The sequence below is a fragment of the Lepeophtheirus salmonis genome, chromosome 7, assembly GCF_016086655.4.
Source record: "Lepeophtheirus salmonis chromosome 7, UVic_Lsal_1.4, whole genome shotgun sequence".
NCBI classification, from domain to species: Eukaryota; Metazoa; Arthropoda; class Copepoda; order Siphonostomatoida; family Caligidae; genus Lepeophtheirus; species Lepeophtheirus salmonis.
This window is the reverse complement of record NC_052137.2, coordinates 16,986,296-17,010,757: the sequence shown is the minus strand read 5'-3', so window position 1 is coordinate 17,010,757 and position 24,462 is coordinate 16,986,296. Positions and strand designations below refer to the sequence as shown.

At 33.1% G+C, this 24,462-nt stretch overlaps 6 protein-coding genes and 2 long non-coding RNA genes across 10 annotated transcripts; 3 read left to right on the top strand and 5 right to left on the bottom strand.

Annotated features, from left to right (window-relative positions):
* Positions 1 to 7,214: 7,214 nt before the first annotated feature.
* LOC121121894 (histone acetyltransferase KAT6B) lies at positions 7,215 to 9,688 on the bottom strand. Its single transcript, XM_040716887.2, has 2 exons — positions 9,029 to 9,688; positions 7,215 to 8,944 (listed from the first exon to the last, which is right to left on the bottom strand). The coding sequence occupies exons 1-2, from the start codon at positions 9,627 to 9,629 to the stop codon at positions 8,703 to 8,705; spliced, it is 843 nt and encodes a 280-aa protein (XP_040572821.1). The 5' UTR covers positions 9,630 to 9,688; the 3' UTR covers positions 7,215 to 8,702.
* On the bottom strand, positions 7,215 to 9,954 carry LOC121121899 (uncharacterized). The gene is made up of 2 exons (XR_005865615.2): positions 9,815 to 9,954; positions 7,215 to 7,552 (listed from the first exon to the last, which is right to left on the bottom strand). It is a non-coding gene; the product is annotated as an uncharacterized lncRNA (long non-coding RNA).
* A 59-nt stretch (positions 9,955 to 10,013) lies between these two features.
* Positions 10,014 to 13,596, top strand: LOC121121892 (zinc finger protein ubi-d4 B). Of its 2 annotated transcripts, XM_040716884.2 has the most exons (6): positions 10,065 to 10,205; positions 10,285 to 10,699; positions 11,025 to 11,301; positions 11,962 to 12,198; positions 12,779 to 13,162; positions 13,247 to 13,596. In XM_040716884.2, the coding sequence occupies exons 1-6, from the start codon at positions 10,156 to 10,158 to the stop codon at positions 13,486 to 13,488; spliced, it is 1,605 nt and encodes a 534-aa protein (XP_040572818.1). In that variant the 5' UTR covers positions 10,065 to 10,155; the 3' UTR covers positions 13,489 to 13,596. The 2 variants fall into 2 exon arrangements, with proteins under 2 accessions (XP_040572819.1, XP_040572818.1); XM_040716885.2 differs by lacking the exon at positions 11,962 to 12,198 and having other exon boundaries at positions 10,014 to 10,205.
* Positions 11,095 to 13,845, bottom strand: LOC121121897 (uncharacterized). The gene is made up of 2 exons (XR_005865614.2): positions 13,705 to 13,845; positions 11,095 to 13,636 (listed from the first exon to the last, which is right to left on the bottom strand). It is a non-coding gene; the product is annotated as an uncharacterized lncRNA (long non-coding RNA).
* Positions 13,720 to 15,189, top strand: LOC121121896 (multiple coagulation factor deficiency protein 2 homolog). The gene is made up of 2 exons (XM_040716889.2): positions 13,720 to 14,294; positions 14,967 to 15,189. The coding sequence occupies exons 1-2, from the start codon at positions 13,946 to 13,948 to the stop codon at positions 15,074 to 15,076; spliced, it is 459 nt and encodes a 152-aa protein (XP_040572823.1). The 5' UTR covers positions 13,720 to 13,945; the 3' UTR covers positions 15,077 to 15,189.
* Positions 15,100 to 18,115, bottom strand: Nmd3 (60S ribosomal export protein NMD3). The gene is made up of 6 exons (XM_040716886.2): positions 17,945 to 18,115; positions 17,468 to 17,888; positions 17,003 to 17,405; positions 16,785 to 16,936; positions 16,614 to 16,729; positions 15,100 to 15,587 (listed from the first exon to the last, which is right to left on the bottom strand). Exons 1-6 carry the CDS (start codon positions 17,983 to 17,985, stop codon positions 15,194 to 15,196), a joined length of 1,527 nt encoding a protein of 508 aa, XP_040572820.1. The 5' UTR covers positions 17,986 to 18,115; the 3' UTR covers positions 15,100 to 15,193.
* On the top strand, positions 15,587 to 16,784 carry LOC121121895 (ras-related protein Rab-32-like). The gene is made up of 3 exons (XM_040716888.2): positions 15,587 to 16,042; positions 16,093 to 16,286; positions 16,345 to 16,784. Exons 1-3 carry the CDS (start codon positions 15,861 to 15,863, stop codon positions 16,596 to 16,598), a joined length of 630 nt encoding a protein of 209 aa, XP_040572822.1. The 5' UTR covers positions 15,587 to 15,860; the 3' UTR covers positions 16,599 to 16,784.
* A 1,681-nt stretch (positions 18,116 to 19,796) lies between the features above and the next one.
* Positions 19,797 to 24,184, bottom strand: l(3)mbt (lethal (3) malignant brain tumor). Of its 2 annotated transcripts, none has more exons than XM_040716443.2 (13): positions 23,983 to 24,184; positions 23,180 to 23,518; positions 23,001 to 23,113; positions 22,838 to 22,939; positions 22,629 to 22,779; positions 22,183 to 22,574; positions 21,869 to 22,097; positions 21,584 to 21,801; positions 21,275 to 21,518; positions 21,006 to 21,205; positions 20,810 to 20,927; positions 20,560 to 20,749; positions 19,797 to 20,498 (listed from the first exon to the last, which is right to left on the bottom strand). In XM_040716443.2, the coding sequence occupies exons 2-13, from the start codon at positions 23,499 to 23,501 to the stop codon at positions 20,090 to 20,092; spliced, it is 2,688 nt and encodes an 895-aa protein (XP_040572377.1). In that variant the 5' UTR covers positions 23,502 to 23,518; positions 23,983 to 24,184; the 3' UTR covers positions 19,797 to 20,089. The 2 variants fall into 2 exon arrangements, with proteins under 2 accessions (XP_040572377.1, XP_040572378.1); XM_040716444.2 differs by having other exon boundaries at positions 23,568 to 24,176.
* Positions 24,185 to 24,462: the final 278 nt, after the last annotated feature.

Below are 24,462 nucleotides of genomic sequence, written 5' to 3'. Positions count from 1 at the left end.
ATGGATTGGTTCTTTCCAAGGAAGTGATCATTATTAATCATATCTGTTTCTGCAATGGTAAGCAATTCAAATAAATATCATTGGCTCGGATTCTAGATCTAATTCAAAGTATGATCATTCCTATTTTAGTTCAAGAAAGAGAGCTATAAAATCAAAAAATAGATTTTTTGGGTAAATTTCAATATTATGGAGTGTTGACTTACTAATTACTAGCGGTAGTACACATCATTATCTGGATTTATTACACAGGGGCGTCCGCAGGTGGGGGCTGGACGAGCTGTAGCCTCTCCCCCAAATGAAGAAATTTTTGCCTTGACCAAGAAAAAGTCTCGATTTGCAAGAAGAAAATTTTTTAATGGAAAGTAAGTTCATTTGATCAAATCCCTGAGGCAAAGAAATTATTGAAATTCCTACAGACACCCTGAAAATAATCATACCCATTAGACGTAAATAATATTATTCACCGGTACGTCAAAAAAAAAAAACAAGGAAAATTTAACCAGCTCACCCTGACAAATTAAAGAATTTTGGGGGAGACGAGTAACTTAGCTGTCATAGTGTTATATTAGATTAGCCTGCGAGTAGTTTTGAGATGAGACAATTAAAGAAAAACATTTATTAGTAATAAATCCAAAAAAAAAAAAAATTAGATCAATAAAAAAATCCTCCCTTCCAGTTCAGATAATTTCATTGAAGTGAAGTGCACTAATTTGGATCTGTTTAGTAAAAATGGCATCATCTCGAGGTTCAAAGCGTGTTTGTTCCATGGCTTGCTCTCCCGATCCAGGGAATGCCCTGTATTTTGTATTTTCTCCGAAATTTTTGATGCTCCAACGTCTCAGTCTGCATGAGAAAAGACCCAATTATTAATTAATATTAAGAATGCCAAGATTTGTGATAGGTATTTGATATCCAAGGATTTTGAGCAGAATCAACAGGCTGAGCTTCTTAACTTAAAGGCCAGGAAGAAATAAAAAAGTGATGCAGTTCCCTCACTCCGTCACTTCTTTGCTTTTCCTAGTTCAGATTAATCAAAATCCTCCAGAGATATTTGTAAGGAAACTCGTAAAGGAAAGAGCTTGTGAAACAACTATTGGATGCAAGTAAGGTCCAGGAAACTAGTATGGACTCGGAAACAGAGACTGATTATGAAGGGCTCATGGAAATTTGTAGCGGGATCACTGAGTACCAACAAGAGCCTTTAGACCAAGACGCAAAGCACTCAGATTCACATTTACAAATTAGAAAAAGGAGTCAAGTGTGAGGAAGCGAACGGGCCTTTGTTTTGGGAGCGCAAATACAAAAAATCACAAAAATAACTTTATTTGACTAAAACGGAATTGTTTTGGTACAAAACCAAGTACAAGTTACTAAACTCAAAGAAGTTCCCGTAAAGAATTTCAATCGAGGATACTCTAAAGAGGATGTAACTACTACTCTCATCTTACGAAGCATTTGTTCTTTAGCCTTTGAATATTTACGTTCCAGGAAACTTCTTCCATTGGCCAGTCGCCAGACTCAAGAAATCTTTGTATAATATTTTAAGTGTGAACCTAGCTTCCTCGAAGATAGCCTCCAAATTATCCCTGAAAAAATGAGTATTTCAGAAGAATATCAAGAACGTTTGGCGGTTCTTTGTTTTGATGAAATGGAAGTTAGAAGGACATTTGAAATTTCCTCTATACTAATGCAAATTAGACCTTCGAAAAAAATGTAGGTTGCAATGGAGAGAGCCCTTGGATTGAATGGGTATCTAAGGGAGCCCTTACAATCCCCTCGTGTGAGTTTTTGAAATTTTGTCATTATCTGGAAAAACATTTGAAAGCTTTTCACATTGTAACCATGGAGACGCAATTGACAAAAACATAAAACGTATTTAAAAGGCTACACAATCATCTGATTGAATTATATCCTAACTTGCCAAAAGAAGTCATCATATTCTTGTGAAAACAAGGACAACAATTAGAGTAAATAATCTTAATAAAAAGCTCAAACTGAAGAACGCAAGTGCTAATCTGAGAAAACTTAGACAGTATGGTCAATTTACAAATTAATATTTATTATTCATGTATGTATATTAAAAAAATATGTATACTATAATTTTTTTACTAATTGCTATTCTTTTATTCCCCACTATGATACTATGTAATAAAATGGCAAATTAGATAATATACATTTAACATATTAATATAAGCTTACATACAGATATTTCATTATTATTAATATATACTCTATGCAAATTAATGTTAGTCTTTTTAAATAATTAGTTTTGAAATAGATTTTATTTTTCTATAAACTATCATGCAAGGCTATCGTCAAGTTTTATAACAATCGAAGTAAGTATTGGAAAGGATTTACTTTTATAGATATTAAAATCAATATATGTTAAATATTTTTGCTTTTTATACTTTTTGGCATGGTCCTAAGTTTACCATTTTGTACTATAAATGAATTTCAATTATATTTATTTCATTTATTCACTTAATTTGGGTTGCCTTACAATGAATTAAGTCTGGATTTTAAAATTATTACTTTACAATTATATAGAACTGAGTGCTATATGCCTCAACGGTGACGTCATTCAATTTTCCTTCTTCTCTTGATAATGATAAAAACACAAGCGTAGAATTTCCTTACTGCCTCATCTCTATGTACAAACTTCCAATAAATCTGAAATAAACTCCATCAAATGATTTTAAGAATACAAAAAAATACCACTTGATGCCAATGTTATACATAGAGTGATATTTGAATTAAATAATATGTTCCTTATAACATTGCTAGAATTGTAATTTCTAGACAGGACATCTACCCCTTAACACTACCCACCGTCCTATAAATCCCAAGTAAGTACACTTTTACCCCTTAGCATTTCCCTCCCAAAACTCCGAAGCCCTTTTTTATCATTATTATTGATACAGTACAGTTAGTAAATGATAGAGGGCTAAGGTAATATATGTATGTTATGGTTGTTAGGAGCGGTTGTTGGCCAATACAATTTTCAAGTTCGAATCAAAATGTAATTATGAGTTTTATAAATCATCAAAAGTTTAATACTTAAATAAAAATATTTTTTTATGAATAATTTCCCCATAGGCTTACTATAACCTTAAATAAATATTTCTACTTAATCCCATGACAAAAAGTCACTATCATAAATGTATTTTAACTCGTTTTACTATTTGTAAATAGGGTGTCAGGAAAAAATGGCAACAGAAAAAATGTCAAGGAAAAAATGGCAAGATAAAAAAAGGAAAAGTGCCTAAATGGAAAAAATGGCAAAATAAAAAACAGGAAAAGTGTCTAAATGGAAAAAATGGCAAGATTCTTTTGAACTGATATAATATCTATCATCAATATAATATATAATAAGAGAAAAGAAAAATAAACAAATACGACAGCGGTTCCAATAGAATGATTGCTAATCACTTAATTCTCCGTTATTAATTACAATATCATTAGATATGGTGGACTATTCATATTGGACAAGATTCCGCACCCAAGGAAGGAGTCGACTCTTCTATTTTGAGGCTAAGCTTGGTTTTCTTCTTCAGATAAAGTTTCTGATTGGCTGAGTTGAGTCACGTCACATATGTTGTATTCCCTCAAAAATTAAAACAATAATATTAATATAACAACGTTAATTTAGAATTTATCAAGGTGGTGGATGATATAACTCTCTTCAATGTAATGATCTCTTCTAGGGATCTCGAATCTTAAGGCAAGATCCAATGAACAAGTGTTTCACTCGGTGGATATAATCTCCTGAATGGAAAGATCGTTCATTGTGCAGGTACCTCTTCATATCAAGGTGACTAGTGACTTCTAATCTCCGTAATAATTATCCCTTTACATAAATCTTCATATCTTAAACGGAATCATCGTATACTTCTACATATAAGAACTAAGGAGTTCCATAAAACCACAGAATAATTGACTGAGTATGGAAAACTATTCCATTAATAAGAGTCCTTCAGTTTCCTGGATGCATATAACGCAGAAATCACTCATCCCTATCACATTTATATCAATTCCATTTATAAGTTGGACTTTGTTATATACGATCTATACAGATAATTATATAAGCTAGACACTTCAAGCTCACGCCGGATTGTTTTATTAATACTGAGTCACGTGGCATTGGAAAATAAGTGGAACATGATTCTAGACTAGTAAAGATTATGTGCTTCTCCTTTCTCGATATTTTGGTCTGCAATGCATATATTCTTATTCTACTCTGTTATTAAATATAAATAGTTATTCGGAGCTGTTGAGTGATTATGTGTTTTACAAAATATATAACAAACCTCTTAACTTCTGTAGACTTATGTTGGAATATCTTAATGTCATTGAAATTCCCAAACTTATTGAGTCAGAAATCCTTCTCTAAACAGCCGAATTGTTGGTCACCATATTGGAATATTACTTTTGCAAAGATCTAAGGTCTCAACACGAATACATAAATTATTAAATGTTTTCTATAATAGATAATTATAAGTTGTTTTACTGAAAACAAAAGTCAAAATGTAACAATATAATAATACGACTGTTTTAGTATTGATTGAAAAAATGATAAAATGTCAACGATATTCTTCAAAATTTACATTCCCTATTTATGAGTTCTTCGTTATTTTATTTTTTTATCTTATTGATTAATTTGATTTGATTTTGAACATGCAAATGCTACTTTGATTGCTATCAGGCGAGTAGAAATTTCAAAATCCTGTCTATTATTAGTTATAGAACTATTATTGGTCTGTATTATTAACTATTGCAAGCAATATAAAAGTGGGAAACCTTCAGAAAATTAGAATTCCCCCAGTATTACTCAAAGTTTTACTATAATTAAATATATATCTCTTTGTGGAGAGATAAGTAAAAATCACAAGGCAACAGAGGCTTATTCAATGCATCATCTTCAGTTCTATTAGCAAAATAAACTCTATATCAACATAAATAACAAATTAAGATCTAGTAGTTAGTTTATTTTTTTCACATGAGCGTTTCATGTTAAGAAAAAATAATATCCACTTAGTTTTAATATATAATTGATTTCTTCAATATAATGACTGTTTTTTTAATTATAAAAATATACCTAATATTAAAATAATGGTGTATATCTCCTATCCTATTTAAAATTGAAAAATATTCACAAGTAATTAGATGCAGTTGTTCAAACTTACTTACAACTACAAGGCAACTATTAGTAATAGTTGTCTACCGTATTATATTCATAAACGTAGATAGATGTTTACCTATTTTATTTTATTTTTCATACCTACAAGGATATACTGTATGAAAATAAAATGCAATTCCCCCTTTATATAGTGCCAGTCTCAGTTTGAAAGTGGAAAATATTACATTCTGAATTAGATTCCTTGTAATCTTAGGAAAAAATAGAAGTATGGCCTAGTTTTTTCCACACATATGTGACGTCATTAAAATGGGATGTTTACTTCTGTCAAATTATAAACGTCGTGAGCGACAAACCTTTATAATACAGTACCTTGGTTGTGTAAAACTTAGGTTTGACCAATTTGAAGTATCTCCAAGTAATTCAATAAAACATTTTTCAACTTTACTAGGTTCACCCTACTCTATATATAGTGATAATGTTGAGTCTATCTTTCAGAATGGATAAATAATAGGACTCTTATTACATATATTAGGATTATTTTTACTTAATAACGCAATAAATTAATGTTATTGGATATATTTTCTTTTAAGTGTTTTATTTTACATTCAGTATATATCTTCTTGTCATCATGAACGCAACGTAGTAGAAATTGCTTTTATTCTTTATCCGCCGTAATTAAACAATGGAAGTCTTTCGTAAACTTTTGAAATATTTATCAACTGCTCAAAGCATTGACAATTTTTTTTCGGGCTTCAATATAAGCGGAATTACTATCCAATAAAGATGGAACTTCACGAAGAAAATAATAATCAATTTTGAAACGGGAAAACAGTGTCACACTTTTGACCGATATGAAGTAACATATTTATTATCTTAAATCAAATTTCATACAATGATAGACGAGTTGTTAATCAAACAATAAATAAACTTATCAATAGATTTTAAAAAAATCACGTACCAAACAAAGAACCACCAAATGCTCCATTTGATGCAAAATATATTTTGCCATGTCCCGAGATATATTCATTAGTCAAATTTAAGACCTTTTTTTATTTAGCTTGTTGATCGAAACCATCATCAAAGTATGAGAGGGCAGCAGTTTCATCAGTCAAATACCATAAATGATGACCTAAGTTTCTTTCAGACAGCTTCTGATATTGTTTCGTCTATTTTTTTTGTAAGCTTTCAACGATTTTCTTCGAACACTCCGTATCCTTTAAATAGAAGACTTACTTATAGGAAATATTCAACCCCAATGAATCAATAGTTACTTCAAGAACAAGGATGGTATCTCTCATACTTAAAGGGCACCTATCTAATACGGCTACTAACTTTGGAGTCATACAATCTTTCTTAATCCTTTTTGGGTTGTTATTTCATGTAAAATTAGTTTAAACTTGTTTAGAAAAAAATCATAAAAAAATTCAAACAGATCTTGGAGCTTCTAATACCTATGTGATAGCCTTTGAAGTTAAAATCAAATAAGGTCAATAAATTTCTCTAATTTGGAATGTAATATATACAGCCACACTGTCTTCAAAATATACTCAGACTTATTGGAATACTATTATGATTAATTAAAAAAGGTATTATTTATCAATTCTGAAAGATAAACTCAACAGCATCACTTTATATGGATTAGGGTAGACAGAGTAAAGTTTGTTAGACGTTTTACTGAATTACTTGGAGATACTTCAAATTAGACAAGCCAAAGTTTTATACAACAGACATAAATCTATTTACTAATACTGAAAGGAGTTAAAATACATTTATGATAATGACTTTTTGTGTAATCTTAAATTGAATGCAAATTTCAGTCCACCCAAAAAATGAAGTCATCGAATTAACCTTGAGCTCTCGTCGGCACCTGTTATCGTTGTCTTAGAGAAGTTTTTTTGCATATTTGCTTAGCTGAGATCAAATAGAAAAAATTGGGGGGGGGCATATTTAAATTTTTGAGAAAGAAAAATTATTTTATATGTCTTGGGACACCCTAATGTGCATGATGTTATAATAAATATCTCCTTAAATACGGTGAATCAAAGACATGAAGATCAAAAATAAATATTTAAATAAGTTAATTATATATACTTTAATATCAAAATACTATGACAGATGCATAACATTCATATCTCATATTTGATGAGATATATTAAAATTTCATAATGCAATTATTAGAAGAGACGAATAACGTAGAAAATCCGACTTTGTACCCCGCATGAGTAGAATATTTGAATGTCCAAAGTATTAATTGGCAAGTTTATTTTCACAAGAGGTGGTGGATAGGATTCGAGACTTGCGACTCAACTTGGACTGGAGTTCATATTCTGAAGACTTTGAGACTCGACTTGGCCCCATTATCAAAGACTCTGACTTAATTTGATCTCATAACCAAAAAACGCGATTCGAATTGGACTGTAAAGATAATTTATACTAAACTCAAGTTTAAGTTTCAACTTAAATTGCACCATAGTTGAAGGAGATGTCACTTTGGGCTCACTCTTGATATTTTTACTACATAAAATGGACAAATTTCCAATAAACCTCAATAAAAATCCATGAAATGGCTTTATGAATAAATAAAAACTTAACATATGCATTGAATACTACTCAATGTCAATGACACAATCAAGATAATATGAAATGAAAATATATAAAAATGGTTAAATTTGTATAATAGTTTTTTTTTTTTTGATCGATTAGAGACTATGTCTAATTATTTTTTTATATAAATTAGATCTACAACATATAAATAAGATTGTAAAGGGTTTTCATTAAGAGCACTTCAACTTTTTTTTAAATAAGATAAAGATTTAGAAATATTTATTTTTTCGGTACAAATTATAAACATATACAGTTTCAAACACCGCAGATTTCGCATAACGCGGTGTTTAGAACTATTTTGACTCTTTCATAGTGCAAAATATTCCCCTCATATCGCAGTTTTTTATATTATCATAATAATTTATAAAAACTATATACATATTAGGCAAAACAACAATATTTTTAGTGGTTGAAGAGTTCATTCATACTACGCCTATATATTTATATTATAGAAGTGTTGAACTTTGCATAGGGGGGTAGGAAGTGTTTTCTAAGTATTTGATTTCATACTTATGCTTATAGGTTCTGGCATTGCTTTTGGTTATTACTTATTATACAAGCCTGCAATTAAAAAGGTTGATGAATAAATATTGGTTAAGTTCCGATTATTTAAATTTTACAGTATCGAAATGAAAGGATTAAAAATCTTGTCTAGCACATATTATTTTAAATAATTTAGGATGAATAAAATGTTTTATTGTCCTAACCATACTAAAAAACCAAGGGAAAAATAGTAAAAAGTGTACTTTAAAAAATAATTTGTCCCATTTCACAGGCTTTAGTACTAAAGAAGCCCCCGTACAACGTGGATTTCATATAACACGATTTTTTCTTGTTCCCAAAAACCTGGATAAGCGGGGATGCTCTGTACATTTCTCTAGCGTGATCACCACGAGCACGTTTAAATAAAAATATTGAATAAAAAAATGTAATTCATTATCCAATTAAGACGGGTAGTGATTTATTTCTTATGAAAAGTCTCCAAACACAGCTTGCAACTCCAGAATCCTTCTGGGGGTTCCTTGATGGGAGGAACTAAACAATACATGTGATAACCCCGATCACAGTCATCACAAAACAATAGTTGATCATCATTTTCGGATGTACCGCAGAGAGTACAACATTTACATTCTATACATTGCCATGGATATTTCTTAACGGACACGATCATGTTTTCAGTAAACTGTAGACAAGTAGGATGACCTATAAATGCAATACAAACGAATGAGTAATGAATATATTACAATATAAAAGCTTTTAAGCAAAGGAAATAAATATCTGACTCACCAGATCGTCCACATTCAGCACAAGCGACAAGTTCTTCAGGTTGATTTGTTTTCTTATTTTCAGACGCATCCCCGAGACAAAAGTCACAATAACCCAAAGAAGGTGCACGATCCTTGCCATGCATCGTTTTTTTGTCTCTAGGATTAGGAGCAACTGTACTTCCAGGGTGAAGAGGCATTCCTGCCACAGAGTTAGCATTGTTCATCATTGAAGAGTCTGATGGCTCGTCTGGCCCTCTGAAGTTGGGAAGAGTTCCACGACGAGGATCCTTCCGCAAAATTCGCCACAATGATGTCACAGAGATGCCCAATGCCTGAGAACGCCGTGTAAGAGATAAATCCGGATTTTCTGCAACTGATGTGTTAGCGGCATCAATATTCTCTACACTACGTGCATTTCTTCGTCTCACTGGCACTGAAATATCATGTAGCGTATGGGTGGATTCAAATTTTGCCACTAAACGAGAGATTGTCGAACGCGCAGGCTTGTTAAATGGACCGTAAAATGGTCGTAATGCTCTTAAAGTTGCGGCAATTGAACGTTTATTTTGATAATAAAATTGGATAATTTGCAATCTCTGATCGAGTGTATATCGCTCCATAATGACAGAAATGTAGACTAATCAAGTTTCTAATCAATGTCAAAGTAAGAGAAGAAATATGGCGTGTTTTTTTACCTAAAGGAATAAAGAATTGAAGCGCCCCTAATGAAAAACCCTTTAGAAAGATGTAATAAAATATTGTGTCTGATAGTGATACATATTAATTCTAGGCATTAGAGGGATACTTTTTTGATACTTAGTAGGTTTCGGTTTTTTTATTTCTTGATCCCATTTTGACATTCAATATTTTCCTTAATATTAATATATTTCTGTAGCATTTTGTTTGTTTAGGTCCCTAAAAGTGGCAACTTGAGCAATGGTGACGTCACATGTATGAAATGCTGGGACTACTCCTGTATGAGATCTCCTTCTAAAAGAAAGAGTGCGCTCTGAAGTATGGAAACGTTTAAAAAGTTTAAAGGGGCGTTGAGGAGAGTTGGAGCAGCGTCCTTTCATTTGTGTAGCATTGTTCTTTTTCATTGATTTCTCGTTGTGGGATCCGTTTTGGACCGTCTCTTGATTGAGAATGGCTCCCGAGATTGACGTCAATCCCGAAACCGTCAAGAAAATTCAAAAGTGAGTACATGCCTGAATAAGTATTGAAGTAAATGAGGGATATAATAATACTAAATGTGAACCCTGTGCCCTTGTTAAGGTTCTTCGACGATCCCTCCTACAAAGAATATTTGGAGAATGCCACAGCATTTAACCGTAAATTGAACGAAGAGCGCCGTATGAGGATTCCTTATATAGATGGTCAGACCGGAGTAGCACAGCGTCACTACAATTCCTACCGTTCCTCCCGTGAGCGGATGCCCGGAAGGCGAGAGGGACAAATCCTCACGTATCCTCAAAAGCCGTGGAGGAAGAAAAAGTTCCAATACCTTCGATTTTTTCTACAGCCAAGAAATCAGCATGGCCTCATTGGAAACGGGGGCGAGGGGGACTTAGGACTCACTCCCAGTAGCCTCATACCCCCGGTGGATCCCTCATTTGCAGGATCCTCATCCATGCCACCTCCGAATGAAGACTCAAACCACAGTGGAACCAAGGATCCATCTGAAAAACCCGTAAGTATCTCACATCCTCCCAATCCAGGACCGTCTGTAGGATTTGATTTTGGAGGGGGCTTCATTTTTTTTTAGAAGATACTTTTCAGGGAAATTTATTTTTGGCCTGGGTACGAATTGTAGCTTTTTTTAGTAAAGTAAAGTTGTTGTTTTTTTAAAAAAATTATTCCCCTGTTCTCCCATATAAAGTTTTGCTACAAGCCTGTAATTATTTTGGGGTGGGTAAGGACCAAAATCCCTCGATTTGAGAAGGGCCCCTGCAGACGCTCCTCCTTCATAATTGAATTGAGAGCAAACTCTTAAAAACCACAACCTTATCTTCAAGGATTGGTCCTACTATGATGATGACATCTTCCATGATGACGAGGAACACAATATGAATTCCGACTCAGACGCTGAGTATGAAGATTCCTACAGTCGAAAAAGGGGTAAAGGAAAGAACTATGGTCGAGTGAGATCTTCCAATCAGGGAGGTAGAGGAGCTCCAGACACTCCCTCTGGCCGAGGTTCATCTCAGAATAAAAGAAGCTCCACCGGCGGAGCTAAAAGACGCACACACGCTGATAATATCCCTGATTCGGAAAAACCTTTTTCTTGCGACAGTAAGTTTCGATCTAAATCCAAAAGATAAAGAGGGATGGTTATCTTTTTTACAATCATTAAAAACTAAAACATTTACCTACGATTTTTTTTTTTTTTTTTTTTACTATTACTAATAAGTGGTTTATCATACTTCACACAAAATCTGTTCATAGTTTTCCAGAGATATATCTATCATCTATATAATATATATTCGATTAGTAGTTTCAGGATTGTTTTATATATGTATCGTTGTTATATTATTGATATTAAATGTCAATATGTTTTTAGTCGTTTTCTTTCTTTTTTTTAAACTTTTTGTAAAAACGTTCATTGATTAGATCAATTAAATCAAATACATGTGATGGGCAAAAATATATATACATAAACACTTGAATTTAAATTCATTTATTATTCTTTCAAACCCACAACGTAATCACCTCAAAGTAAACATACTTTTTTGTAAATCCACCTTCCACTCTTTATCAAGCAGTTTATTTATGTTTACAAACGATTGACTCACCATTCTTTTTGGCTATTTTCGAGTCCACCCGTTTGAAAAAAAATAATAATAATAAATATATGCTTATTTTCTCACTTTATCACTGAAGAAATATCATTTTTTCATGGCAAAATACTAACTAATTAATATTGATGCTTCAATGTCTATTGTTCTCTCTCAGTTTGCGGAGCTCGTTATAAAACACGTCCTGGACTCACCTATCATTATAATCATAGCCATAAAGATAGGGATAACTCCTCTAATACTTTGTCACAAACGCACGAACCTCCTTCCTATTCAAACGTTGAGGATAGTAATGATGACTCAAGAGGACCCATAGGTGTTGGAGGATCATCATTAACACCCCCTGCGACGCCTATGGGCGTACCTACGGGTGATCATCCTCCATTGGAACATGGTGAGAAAATGAAAAGATTTTCCTTTAAAAATTCTTTATTTTGTCAATCTTTTTTTTTTTTTTTTAACTCTTTATTTTTATTTTGTAAAGGAGACTATCTGAGCAGAAAAGTTTTTTCTGGAAAATCACCATGTAATGAAACATATTGATATTTTAGCTCTGGAGGTTATTTTATCCTTTCCTTGGCATCTCATTATTTATTAATCATTTGATGGAGTTGATACTTACTTTTCACTTATACTTTTTTGCACTTTTCTTCTTAAATATACTCCAACTTTAATTGAATTATTAAGTTTTTGATATTATTCCCTGACCACCGAATGTTGTATAATTAATCAGTATTTAATCAACTGATAGGTAGTAATATCAAATATATCTTGATTGATTATATACAATACATAGGTATATGTCTATACAATAACACACTCGCACCCACACTGCTTGACCAAATAACAGCTACGGTTAAAATAATTAATAATCACTTTTTTTTTAAATTTAAATATTATTCCTTCAATCTAACTAACTGAACATTCTATATCCATTATCCTCACTTAATCCCCTATCTTTCTTATTGTTACAGGGCGACCAACGCCTAGAAGATCCGCGGGACCTATTTCTTATCGTGAACCTGATGGGACTTCTTCCTACTCTCACGATGATAATCCGCAAACCCCTTCTCAGAAACCACCACCTCCTAGTGGTGGAACTCTTCCCATCTTGAGAGGGCCAGGAGGAAATGGACCACCAGGTTCTTCAATGATGAACAATGCTAACTCTGTAGCAGGAATGCCTCTTCCCCCTGGAAGTACAGTAGTTCCTAATCCTGGAGCCAAAAAAACGATGCATGGCAAGGATCGTGCACCTTCTTTGGGTTATTGTGACTTTTGTCTCGGGGATGCGTCTGAAAATAAGAAAACAAATCAACCTGAAGAACTTGTCGCTTGTGCTGAATGTGGACGATCTGGTGAGTCAGATATTTATTTCCTTTGCTTAAAAGCTTTTATATTGTAATATATTCATTACTCATTCATTTGTATTGCATTTATAGGTCATCCTACTTGTCTACAGTTTACTGAAAACATGATCGTGTCCGTTAAGAAATATCCATGGCAATGTATAGAATGTAAATGTTGTACTCTCTGCGGTACATCCGAAAATGATGATCAACTATTGTTTTGTGATGACTGTGATCGGGGTTATCACATGTATTGTTTGGTTCCTCCCATCAAGGAACCCCCAGAAGGATCCTGGAGTTGCAAGCTGTGTTTGGAGACTTTTCATAAGAAATGAATCACTACCCGTCTGAATGGATAATGACTTACATTTTTTTATTCAATTCATATGTAGTTATATTTTAAAAATAAGAAAAGAACGTGTATAAATATTTTCTAAACGATAGACGAGTGTGTTGCGTTGTGCACTTTCATTTTTCCGTCTTCTTAGAGGGTTGGACAAAAAATTAAATAAATTGAGATAATGTGGAAAGATCTATTTTTAAATACATACATATTTACAAATAAGGGGCAGAAAGCAGCATGAATAGTTATTGCTCCTAGTTAATAGAATTTTTGGAGGCTGTTATGTTGAGTCGTGATATAGTAAAGATATTGGTGTTCATGGGACAAATATGGTTGTTTTACTCGATTGATAGTTTTGAAATGAGAGTAGCCCTAGCAGTTGTGGCATTATTCCAAATATACAAGGGACAAAGAACATAGGAAACAACACAAAAATTATACTCCTCACCATGATTAATTATCTTTTAATTGTTTCATTAATGTGCATTGTTAGTACTGGAGCCTCATGGAATCTACGAAGCGAGTCCAAAGAAAAGTCAACTCTACAAAAAGTAACAGAGGACAAAAGACACTTGAAAGAAGACCTACAATTCAAAACTAGAGAAGAAATTGAGAAAATGACTCCATTGGAACTGGCATATGCTTTTTTTTCTAATCATAACTACAATCGTGATGATGGCCTTGATGGTTCAGAAATCTTTAAGGCACTACATCATAAACATGCACATGAGGATGAACGCTATCTTCACGGACATATCACTTCTGATGCAAAGGATAAAGAGTTCCAAAATACCGTTGGTAATATTATCATAATAACTTTCACACAAAATTCAATGCTCAAATACGTAGGAATGAACCAACTGGCGACTACTTGAAAAGACTTTTTCGCAAAATGGACAAATTTAATAAACAAGTTTCCAATCATAAAAGTATACCTTTATACCTTTACATGAGTGCTAAAATGCATTTTTTTATATAATGTATATAGATAAAAGCCATCATCATTTTTTAGCAATTCAGGGTTTTACTTTTGGGAGTTATTTTTCATAAATCAAGTCCTTTTTCAATAAATATTTCAATTCAACTCCCCAGAGGTCAACAAAAAATCCATTCAATTACATAGTTTGAACATGGAAAAGTAGGGAGATATACTTTTATGAGCCTCGTTGTTTAGTTCGGAAATAATTTGTTGAACTTACCTAATAATATTACGTACAGCATACACATAAAATAACACATTTCAATGTTACAAACAAACATATTCATACATGTCAATGTGGGAAAAACTAGTTTGATCTCTATTTGAGAAATGTACTTTTTAGGGGTTCTTATCAGTCAGCTGCAATCTTGAACTACTCTAGTTATACATGCTGATGATATACCTAAATAAACATAATCATGACCCTACTATTTCTATGTGTAGTTAATTAAAGGGAAAATATAATATGTAAATCCTACTTTTCTTTTCAGATTTAATTGATCGTTTACTCTTGGAGTTTGACAAAGATAATAACGGAATTCTTTCATTTGTAGAATTTTTTGCTTCTTTTGAATCCGACTTCAATCTCACAAATGCATAATGATAAAATAAAACATATCAATATATAAAGTCTTTATGTATTCATTGTAGCCAAATTATATAGAGTTATATATCAAATATAATTAATTATATTATATACTATTTATACATAAATTTATCAGAATGTCTCATTTTTCTCCATTTCCTTATTTGGTGCACTTATACTAAAGGACTCCAACATTTCAGCAAGGTTAACCCCGGGAATTTCATTATCATCGTCATCTTCATCAACGGCAGTAGTGAATTTCCTATGATCCTTGTAGATATTAATATGTTGTCGCATATCCATGTCCTCCTCAATGTCTTCAAGAAAGTCTGTCATTTCCTGATTCTCACTCGTTATACTCTTAGTTCCGAGAACACCATCCATGTGTCGTAGTTTCCACTTACGGCGTCGATTCCGAACACATTTCTGAGCATATACTTTTTTAACAAGGATCACATCTGGGATTTTATGCTCTGCCATCTCTTCCAGCTCTGGATTATTCACATTGCAATTTTTTAAATTCAGCCTGCAAATAATAATTATTCATCATGTCATTTTTATGTCATTCATATCTTTAACTTTGTTTGTTGTTAAATTAATAAATATTACAATGATGAAATGTTTGTTTTAAATGTGTTATTTTCTGGAATAAAGTATGTAAATAAGTTTGTAAGGAATTATCACACAAAGTTGTAACCACATAAATAGATAAATACTCTATAAATAGAGTCGATAAGCACTGAAATGGAATAAAGTGGTATGAATTCATTCTAAGAAACTCGCATTTTCTCTTTTAAGTATGAACAATTCATCCAGGAATGAACATCTTTTTAAAATTCTAGTCATTGGAGACATTGGCACAGGAAAAACTTCATACATTAAAAGATATGTTAAAAACATGTTTTCAGAGAACTACAAAGCAACGATTGGAGTTGACTTCGCCATAAAAATCCTTAGTTTGGATCCGAACACAATTATAAGGTAATTAAAATAATATAATAGTAATAATGGCCCATACTTTTAATGGAAAGATTACAGCTTTGGGACATTGCTGGACAAGAAAGATATGGAAACATGACCCGAGTTTACTACAGGGATTCCAATGCTGCAATGATTGTTTTTGATGTAACGAGACAGGAGTCATTTGATGCAGTATTGAAATGGAAAAGGGATCTAGACTCCAAAGTATTGATAAGAGGTGAAAATATCCCTGTTGTACTCTTAGGTAGGATATTATATATATAACCTAAATGTATCTTTAAAATATTTGCAATTCCTCACAGCTAACAAATGTGACATTTCTAAATCTTTAATTAAGAATAAAGAAAAAATGGATCAATTTTGTGAAGAGAATGGATTCATAGAGTGGTTTGGAATCTCTGCAAGAACCGGCTTACAAATAAATGAGTCAGCAGAATTCTTGGTTCGGAATATTTTGGAAAATAAAAAATGGAAGAATGAAACACATACTAATACAAGACTATTGGGAGATATCGAAAATGAGGAGAAAAGAACACAAAGCAGTTGTAGATGTTAATTTAAATATGCTTACCCCATTACAGAATCACCAATTTGAAGAATATGTCCGAGATGAGTACGAGCATGAATTTGTTCATCATTCACCCCTAATTCGCTTGATCGAACAACCCAACAATCCGCTAATACATGCTGTAAAAATTGATTTATTAACACTCAATTATAGAATAAAATAATAATTAATTACCCTCTTGGAGATGGCTCCTTGTCCACTAAATTTTCTTCTATCAAAATCAGATATAATCTCAATATTCATGACCGTATATTCTGTAAAAGATTTGGGTCCCGTCAAAGAAAGAAATGGAGTTCTAAAGTAAGAATTAGCGTTGATTTCTGCGACTATAAAAAATGATTTCAATTATTTGACATAAATCAAGCCTATATGTAGTAAACATCTGAACTCACATTGGCAAGTACTAGGATCTAAGAGATGCAAGACATTAGTAACCTTGTGAACGAGGGCAATTTGTCCCATTCCTCCGAGGGAATGGGCTACCTTTGGGGGCAAACATACAATATTATCTTTGCAAATAGGTACCACTTCGACAGAGAATGTATATTTATAATTGTATGTGTTGCTATTCGTGTCATGAGATATCAACTTTTTGGCTTGCTGATAGCGGATGGGTACAACAGTCCCGAGGAATTCAACTAGCTTCCTTGCATGTGACTCGTTGGAAAAAAAGAAATCCAAGCCTTCATGTACAACTTTAATTCCAGAGCAGTCCTTGGTCGCATTGTACTTGATGAGTACTTGTTCCAAATAATAAAGGGTTTTCCTTTGGGTCGTTTTTTGCCTCACTTGAACCTATAAGTAAATTCATGAATTTGCTACATTGCATTGCAACATAAATGGTCTTTAAAACTTACACTCGCATTCCAAGTGTCCTTGGCCTCAACACGATGGCAATCATCACACATTTGATTGTGAACAACGTATTCTACCACGAAGGTTTGCTGAAGAATCGTTGCAGACACCACTTCAGCTTGTACAGAGAGTTTAACCTTAATACGTCGTGAATGAGGCTCCGTCCATACGAAGTTCGCATCCACTAGCTTCACTTTGGAGAGTCCTTTGAGTTTTTTAAGACAAAGTGCCATCATTTCCCGGGATTCTAGAGGGCAAGATACCCATTGATTCGGAGGATTCAGGTACCGTTCACAAAATTTACAAAAGTTGAGAACAACTTGCTTGGGAATATCCTCGGTGATGTCCACCTGCGTTCGAAGACATCCTACACAAGTATTTGCAGGATTGGGATCAATCGGTACGCCACATTGACAGCAAAGGCTACATCAAAGTGGTTATACATCTTATAGAATAGTCCTATAGGTTCATGTACTTACATCTTATGCGTATCCTCCTTGATTTCTCCGATAATATCCATGACAATCAAAATATCGGAATATCAATGAAGGAGACTTTTGAAGGATGGATTTGCACGTGGAAAAGAACAACCAAGATACGCAAGCTGTGACGTCAGAAACAAGACACAATCAAATGTCAACAAAAAAACAAGCTAGAATCATTTTTCTTAAAATTGAATATCAAAATCCTTTTACATTCTCTGACTAATTATCATCCATTTAATTCTATCAATAAAATATTACTGGCCCCTTAATAGAGGAATTTTTTCCCTCATGAAGAAAAAAATCTTCTCATTGTAAAAAAAATTAAAGAGAAAACAGTAAAGAGGGGATTTTTTTGAACGGATTTCTTTTCTAAAATAAGCCCCCCAAAAATATAATCCTGTACGGGCTGACATAATAAATGGTATCTTAATTGAAGGAGGCGCTATCTTGGGGATCAAGGTTGATATTTTTACTATATATAATAGACAAATTTCATATAAATCTTGATGAAACGGAAACTGTATCAAATGACTTTAAAGAAAAAATACTTTGGACTAGCATATTTAAATACCACTTGATGACAATGATAAACAGTTATACTTGAATTAAATTAAATATGTAATGGCACGAGGTATACATATTTTGTAGAATTACTATTCTTTTTTGATCGATAAAAGTAGGATTATTAGAGAAAAATATATCATTATATTTATTACCTCCACAGACGAATTTCAACAAAGGTAATGTTTTTGAGCCTGTTTGTTAGTTTTGTATTGCGGAGTAAAGTTGGTTCAATATCGTCACAGTAATAGGCCATTAAATTTTGAGAGGTCAAGGTATGACAAAACCTAAAGAATGCATAATCCACCATAACTTTAGGAGAAAAATAACATAACTCTGTTTGATTTTAATTGGAGTTTTTGTACTCTACTGAATGCCCATTCTAGTTTCCATTATAATAATTTATTTTTACAGTATTGAATCTTAGTTGAGTATAGCAATTAACATATTTTATATACATTTTAGGGGCAGATATATAATGCAACTATTAATTAGAGGGATAATTATTGGATAGACAAAAAGGTTTATGTCCTTTTATTTGTCGGTACCATTTCAACATAAAATGCTTAACTATTTTCCTCAATATTAATTAAAAAAAAGGATTTTCATGGTTATTCAACTAGATTGTTAGGCCCCCAAAATGGCCAACGTCAGCAATACTAACGTCAGATGAAAACTCTCTATGGGTAAAATTCTTGGCTATTATATTAACTCATCTTATAAATTGGAATACAAAGCCTAGAATTGACTCAAATACCTGTGAAATGTTGGATTGTATGTATAAGTTGTGTACAAGTAGCGATTTAAACAAGTTACAACTTGTACAATCAAATTGTACACGTTGAAATCAAGAAATGAGATTAAGGATTTACAGTACTTGGGATGAGGATAATTCATTAATTGAATATTCTATGGACGATCCATATATTAATAGTGTAGTTTTTGAATGTATCATTACAAATTACTCAAATATAAGTAGTACAAGGGACAACATAAAGTTCAAATGCCCACAGTTAGATTACTCATAAATACATAATAACCATATTATTTAATGGATCAAAATGATATATTATCAATGTATAGTTGGTAATTAGAATGATCAATCTTGCAATTCAATATTGCATTTTAAGACTAAGAAATTGCAACTTTTACAATTTGCTTATACAAGTTGCAACTTGTACAGATATCGCAGCTTGTACAGAATATATGATGAAGTATATAAAAAAAGGTATTTTCTCCTTTTCTTGATTATTGTTTAACATTGTTTGTATGTTGACACAGCATATTTTTAAAATATATAAATGATAATATGTATTTCTGATATCTTGAATAAATACAAATGAATACAATAAAAAAATATATATCAACTAATATCATTAATAATAATAATTTTAGATATCATTATAAGCTCATAATATACATATATATAATTATATAAACACTCATTAATTTCTAAATGCGTTCAATATAATATTTAAAAACATAAACAATGACTTAGGTTTAAAAAAAAAAAAAAAAAAAAAAAAGATAAAATATAAGAGTCTTCACTTCACTAAAGTTTACGAAAATCAATTTTCTTCAAGGTACAGAATTACTTTCTAGGGACTTGTATTGAGCCTTTAAGATTTGAATTGAATTAAATATTTTAAGAGCGGGACCTAATTTAAAGCCTAAGATTTTAACCAAGTCTGATTGTTGTAAAAGCGTAAAAGAATATCCGTCTATTTCTTCTTCTAAAATAATTTCCGCTAACTTAAGATTATTCTCAAGACCTGGGAGTGAGGTAACAAATCGGGCAACGTCTACAGAGCTCCATATTCTAACATCAGGAAGACCAATGATTTTCTGGGCCAGAAAGGAAGAATTTCTTTCCAAGTCAATTGGTGAAGGTGCATAAGAGTCATTCTCTGGATGGACACGAGGTTGAAAAACCGACTGACGAATCTCTTCTTTTTCTCCAGTATCATGGGGCTCCTTTAATATGGGGCTGAAAGGAAAATCAAAAATTTGCAAATGTTGTAATATGATGTATTATCATTTAAGTGTACTTTTGAGACTCCTTTATTTTAAAACGGTCCGTAAGGTAGGTTTCATCCAAGTCTAAATTCTGAGGTGAATAGGGGCATGATGTCAAGGTACTATGCTTCATAAATATGGGCCCTTTGATATGTCCGATTCCACGACATCCTGGTGTAGGGCATTTCCCTTCACTTTCATAAAATTTCACTTCATCAGATGCTAAATATATAAATAGTGTGATCATAATTAAACTAATAAAAAGAAACAAGGTTATCATACTCAGAGGGTTTTCGATAGAGGTGCCATTCACTTTCTGACACCATTCTGGAGGGAAAATCTCATAAGAATCATCTTCTACCCAAATATCATACTCATCAGGCCATCCATCAAAGTGAACCTAAGATTCATAATATTTTTTTGTGACACTAATCTGTGGGAACTACAAATGTGTTTCAATAAACGTTGTTGGTCTTACTTTTATCTGTCTCCCATTCACTTTAACAACCGTTGCAACCCGAATTAAACTTGGATTACGTTTATCCACAACCTCAAGTTTCATGTGTTTTTTAAATGATGAGTTCTCTTGACGGCATTTGAATGCATGACCTGGAACAACAGGGCTCTTTGTTTTTTTTAAATAAGCATCCCATTCAAACTCCACATCTTCCGGAAAATCTAGAAATATATATATTGAGAAGTTAATATATTTTCATACATATAACGACATGCATATAATATATATACCATTTGGTGGATTAAGCTCCATATTATGCTCGTCACACCAGCCTTTATAATGTACATATGGAGAATCCGGAGACACCCAATAGTCGTAGTCATCTTCCCAACCATCAAAATGTATAAGGATCCTTGCACCTAAAATCTCTGCAACAGTTGCAACACACACCATACTCGTATTTTGCCTATCAACAGCTTCTAGCTTTGCACCAACCTTCCACTCACTCAAGTCCTGGTTTGAGGCTTGATTTTTCTAATACAAATGATGAAAAGCATATTTCATTATTGTCTTAATCGAATTTGACATCCCTTCCTTACATGTAAAGCGTCTTTATTATGAAAGAATTTTTCTGGTGCAGATACAGACTTTGTTTCTATTAAATACTTTTTCCACTCGAAGCTATTTTCGAAACCTTTAGGAGGTGTTAATCGTTTCTTACCACTCCATCCAGCGGGGAATATATTAGGAGAATCCCCACACTCCCAAAAGTCGTAAGAGTCTGGAAAACCATCAAAATGAAGGCGAAGTCTGTAACCTATTGTTGACACAAAATTCGAATTTAAAAAAAAAAACTCCTTGTTATAACTAGATTATGTTTTTACCTTGAACATCAGCAATAGAAACTACACATATCAATGAAGGATGCTCGGGGTCTACGGCTTCCAACTTCATTCCAACATTAAACCAATTTTTTGGAGCAGGTATCAAAACGTTGTGTTTAAAAAGTTTGGTGGGAGCTCCCTTACTGGAAGTGCAATCCAAATATAAGTTCCAGGAAAATTTTTTAGTCTTGGGATGGAACCAAGGATATTCTAGATGAGGAGGAATCCGCTGAAAACAAAATTGTATTGTAAACAACTTTTTTAATGGCTATTCAAGGGCTAAATTTTTTTACTCAAGATCGAACAAAACTAACTTTTTTATCAATGTTTGCAGGTGTTGTTGCACGAGAACTCTCCCTAGTCTCAGAACCATCAGACCCTAAGGAAGCACACGAAGAATTGCAGGAAAGGGGTGTACTCGAACTACCATTATTCAAAGATCTAAGACCATCGCCTTTACTTCTGACTTCTTGCTTTACAACAGCTTTTCTAGTTGTTTCTCTTCTTGGTCTTTGACATCGATCCTTTCCTTCATTTGTACTTTTTTTGGTATTTGCTCTTGATTCACATTCTTTACAACATACTAATGGACTAAAAAAATCCCCAGCCATTCCGTAGCAACCACATCCCTCGCAACATAAAATTTCATCTTTACGAATCTTTTTAGATGGCGGAGGAGAACAAGAGTCTTTGTTGGACGTTGGACCTAAAAAATAAGCTATTATCAATAAAGAGTAATGCAAAATATGGAATTACACACTTTCTTGAAGAGATTCTTCACGACAAACGAGATCAATATTCTCAGCATCTTCTTCCACCTCTTTTTTAATTTCAATTATGGGGGATGTAGACCTACTAGGTACATCTCGGACTTGAACAATTTCAATGGCCCCAAATTCATTTTCCTTGGCCTGAATTTATAAGGCAAAAATACAATAGTGGACTAAATGAAAATAATGTAATCCTTACTTTGTGAATGCTGTCAAATAACTTTGTATTCCTGTGCGAAGCAATAATGGTTTCCAAGGCCTCATCACAATTTAAAGGCTGCATAAGAGACCGCTTTCCAACCTAGATATACACAAAAGAGGGACATTATTTATGATTAATCTTGATTCTTTACCGAACTCACTTTTTTAGATTCAAGCTGAAGCGCTTTTGATTTAGCTGAGTGCAGCATTCTAGCTTTTGATTTTCGATCCATCCCAAACTTAATTTCCTCTTCAGAAGATTTCGTTTCAATTCCTATCAAGATATATTATATACATATAAAATACAGTCAAGATGAAATACTTGAGATTTAGAACCTACTTGTGGAATGGCTTTGAATCTTTGGTGCATTTATTATTTTAACAGCGGACTTCCGATCTATTTTACCATTACAAGCCGAATCCAGCAATGCTGCTTTCTGATCTATAATAACTTTTTGAAGAGAGTTGGATGATGCGGAGGTTGAGGATGTATCAGAAAGGACTGTCAACTGCCCTTTCGGAGACAGAATTTTTGCATCTTTAGGTAGTACGATAGGAGAGGAATCGGATTTTAAAGCCGACTTGGGTAGCACATAAATTCGATGAAACTGTTTAGTGGGTTTGGGTGAATTTGGAGTAATGTTTGGTTTGATATCTCCCATCAGTTTGCTTTTCGCTCCTGTAATATAGAGTAACATATAGTAACATTAGAAGGGATTCTTATCCACCTCTTTCAGATGCAGACAATCAATAAGGCAAGACTAATAAACACGAATAGAGTTTCATTTTGACAGGGGAGGCACACGAGCCATAGGGCACTCCCACAAGGCTCACACCCCGTACGGCTCTCCCAAGGAAGGAAGGAAGGAGCCAGACAAAGCAAGTCCGTCTTCTTCTTCTCAAACCTCGCTTTCCATCAACTCAATCACGAAAACGTTACTCTTGTCCAAATATCCTCATCAAGGTGTCAGATTCGCATTCGTGATTGGGCGAGAGAAGAGGGAAAGAAAGGAAAAGAAGGATCCGTCATTCATGAGTCATAAGACTCCTGAGGAAGTCAAGAGTCCCCCGAGTGCCAAGAGACGGAGAGAAATCCTTCATGAGCAAGAACACACTGGAATCATCCCAGCAACAAGGACTCACCTTTACATCCAACTACGTCTTAGAGGAATCCTGATTGAGGTAAAATGATTAATAATGAGTATGGATGTGGAATAATAACTCAAGTTTGTCCAATTAAAAAGTAGGAATAATTATATTCGGAGAAGGGGGGATAAAGCGACGTTCCGCCGCGCACGCAATCTCACGTCGAAATACATTAATGCCATCAAATGAACACTAATGCTACGAAATAGGGCCTAGGAACCCTTTTATCCTCTTTTTTTAAATCTCCTTTTTGTTAGTAATTTTCATGGACAGCTCATATATCGACATCCTTGTGAGCATACATTTTCTAAATAAGTATATGTTGGTAAGTAATCTGCAAGATATTAGTGTTTTATATTAATATAGCTTTTATAGTGATATCTGTCAGTAGATATTATGTCATTTATCAAAGTTGCTAACATATACTTTTCTTTTTTATGTGCACTCTCAAAGATTCAGACAATTTTCACACCCCTA

Excerpts from the sequence above, each read along its gene's own strand:
- LOC121121894 (XM_040716887.2), bottom strand. The coding sequence starts at position 9,629 with ATGGAGCGATATACACTCGATCAGAGATTGCAAATTATCCAATTTTAT. Across the intron at positions 8,945-9,028 it reads TGCTGAATGTGGACGATCTG|GTCATCCTACTTGTCTACAG; the intron begins GTGAGTCAGATA and ends TTGCATTTATAG.
- LOC121121892 (XM_040716884.2), top strand. The coding sequence starts at position 10,156 with ATGGCTCCCGAGATTGACGTCAATCCCGAAACCGTCAAGAAAATTCAA. Across the intron at positions 11,302-11,961 it reads AAAACCTTTTTCTTGCGACA|TTTGCGGAGCTCGTTATAAA; the intron begins GTAAGTTTCGAT and ends GTTCTCTCTCAG. Across the intron at positions 13,163-13,246 it reads TGCTGAATGTGGACGATCTG|GTCATCCTACTTGTCTACAG; the intron begins GTGAGTCAGATA and ends TTGCATTTATAG.
- LOC121121896 (XM_040716889.2), top strand. The coding sequence starts at position 13,946 with ATGATTAATTATCTTTTAATTGTTTCATTAATGTGCATTGTTAGTACT. Across the intron at positions 14,295-14,966 it reads AGAGTTCCAAAATACCGTTG|ATTTAATTGATCGTTTACTC; the intron begins GTAATATTATCA and ends TTTTCTTTTCAG.
- LOC121121895 (XM_040716888.2), top strand. The coding sequence starts at position 15,861 with ATGAACAATTCATCCAGGAATGAACATCTTTTTAAAATTCTAGTCATT. Across the intron at positions 16,043-16,092 it reads GATCCGAACACAATTATAAG|ATTACAGCTTTGGGACATTG; the intron begins GTAATTAAAATA and ends TTTAATGGAAAG. Across the intron at positions 16,287-16,344 it reads TATCCCTGTTGTACTCTTAG|CTAACAAATGTGACATTTCT; the intron begins GTAGGATATTAT and ends AATTCCTCACAG.
- Nmd3 (XM_040716886.2), bottom strand. The coding sequence starts at position 17,985 with ATGGATATTATCGGAGAAATCAAGGAGGATACGCATAAGAT. Across the intron at positions 17,406-17,467 it reads AGGACACTTGGAATGCGAGT|GTTCAAGTGAGGCAAAAAAC; the intron begins GTAAGTTTTAAA and ends ATTTACTTATAG. Across the intron at positions 15,588-16,613 it reads ATTGGTGATTCTGTAATGGG|GCTGAATTTAAAAAATTGCA; the intron begins GTAAGCATATTT and ends TATTATTTGCAG.